General features: G+C 39.6%; 1 protein-coding gene across 1 annotated transcript; it reads left to right on the top strand.

Moving 5' to 3' along the window:
* The first annotated feature begins 263 nt into the window (after window positions 1-263).
* LOC138420528 (olfactory receptor 51A7-like) lies at window positions 264-1217 on the top strand. Its single transcript, XM_069553764.1, has one exon. The coding sequence runs from the start codon at window positions 264-266 to the stop codon at window positions 1215-1217; it is 954 nt and encodes a 317-aa protein (XP_069409865.1).
* The last annotated feature ends 342 nt before the right edge of the window (window positions 1218-1559 follow it).

Here is a 1559-nt window from a genome sequence, read left to right as displayed (position 1 = left end):
CACTTCTATAGAGTTGTTTAGAAGTATATAAGGAATAAAGATAGACTCGAAGAGTGTAAAGGTCTTAGATAAAAATGAATCTATTTAAATTTACTCATTTTTCTTTATATAGAAAAAGTTATATAACATTATTTCTTGATACCTAAATGTGAACTGTGTTTAATTTAACTGACAATTAAAGTGAGTTGTGTTCAGTAAACATAACTAAGAGAATAATAATTTGATTATTTATCTACCAGGAGCAGTATGTAAGAGACCTATTTATGATGCTTCCTCTCAATGCCTCAGAAGCTGCAGTCTCCACATTCCTGTTGATTGGGATCCCAGGGCTTGAGGGTGTCTACATTTGGATCTTGATCCCTATCTGCCTCATGTACTTCATGGCTGTCCTGGGAAACTGCACCATTCTATTTGTCATCAGGACAGAGCCTTCTCTGCATGAGCCCATGTACCATTTCCTCTCCATGCTGGCATTATCGGACCTGGGCCTGTCTTTCTCTTCTCTTCCCACCATGCTGAGGATCTTTTTGTTTAATGCCATGGGGACTTCTGTTGATGCCTGCATTGCTCAGAAATTTTTTATCCACGGATTCACAGACATGGAGTCCTCGGTACTCCTGATCATGTCTTTTGATCGCTTTCTGGCGATTTGCAACCCCCTGAGATACCGCTCCATCCTTACTAGCCCCAGAGTTTTGCACATTGGGTTAACATTTGCTTTTAAAAGCATTCTCCTAGTTCTTCCCCTCCCTTTCACTTTAAAGAGACTCAAATACTGTAATAAACGCCTGTTATCCCACTCCTACTGCCTCCTCCAGGACATCATGAAGCTGGCGTGCTCTGACAATAGAGTTAACTTCTACTACGGTCTGTTTATTACACTCTGTACGATGTCAGACAGTATGTTAATTGTTGTCTCTTATGTGTTTATTCTGAAGACTGTATTGGGTATTGCATCTTACAGGGAATGGCTTAAAGCTCTTAACACCTGTGTGTCCCACATCTGTGCTGTGCTCATCTTCTATGTGCCCATCATCACCTTGGCTATCATGCATCGCTTTCCCAAGCATACACTCCCTGTTGCTATGATTCTGATGGCTGATGCATTCTTGCTGGCACCACCCTTGATGAATCCCATCTTGTATTGTGTAAAAACTCGGCAGATTAGAGTGAAGGTTCTGGAAAAATTGGAAAAACTGAGTCTGAAGTCTAAATGATGAGGCAAAGGTGGAAGTTCCATTTTCTCTACATCAAATTGTCTTAGGAGTACGACAACGTTTCTTTCAAATGGGAGATGCTTCCATTTACTTTAGAGTCCTTAATTATATTAGCTAATTATTAAGTAATCAATTAATATGTATCATGGATGTCACATACCACAGCTTTTTGATATTAAGGAAGAAGAGGCTTACAATTTATAAAGTAGGTAGTAATCCTGTTGTTGTTATTGGGGGAGACTGAGGCCATCTATCCTCAGGTAAAAGAGTAAAGAAGACATCTAATCTCAGAGAAGCTTGTAAGTAGGAGATGAACTGTAATTGGGAGAATTCTGCAAGGTT

The sequence above is a fragment of the Ovis canadensis genome, chromosome 15 (genome assembly GCF_042477335.2).
Source record: "Ovis canadensis isolate MfBH-ARS-UI-01 breed Bighorn chromosome 15, ARS-UI_OviCan_v2, whole genome shotgun sequence".
NCBI lineage: Eukaryota > Metazoa > Chordata > Mammalia > Artiodactyla > Bovidae > Ovis > Ovis canadensis.
Note: the sequence above shows the minus strand (reverse complement) of the source record. Positions and strands in the feature narration are given on the sequence as shown.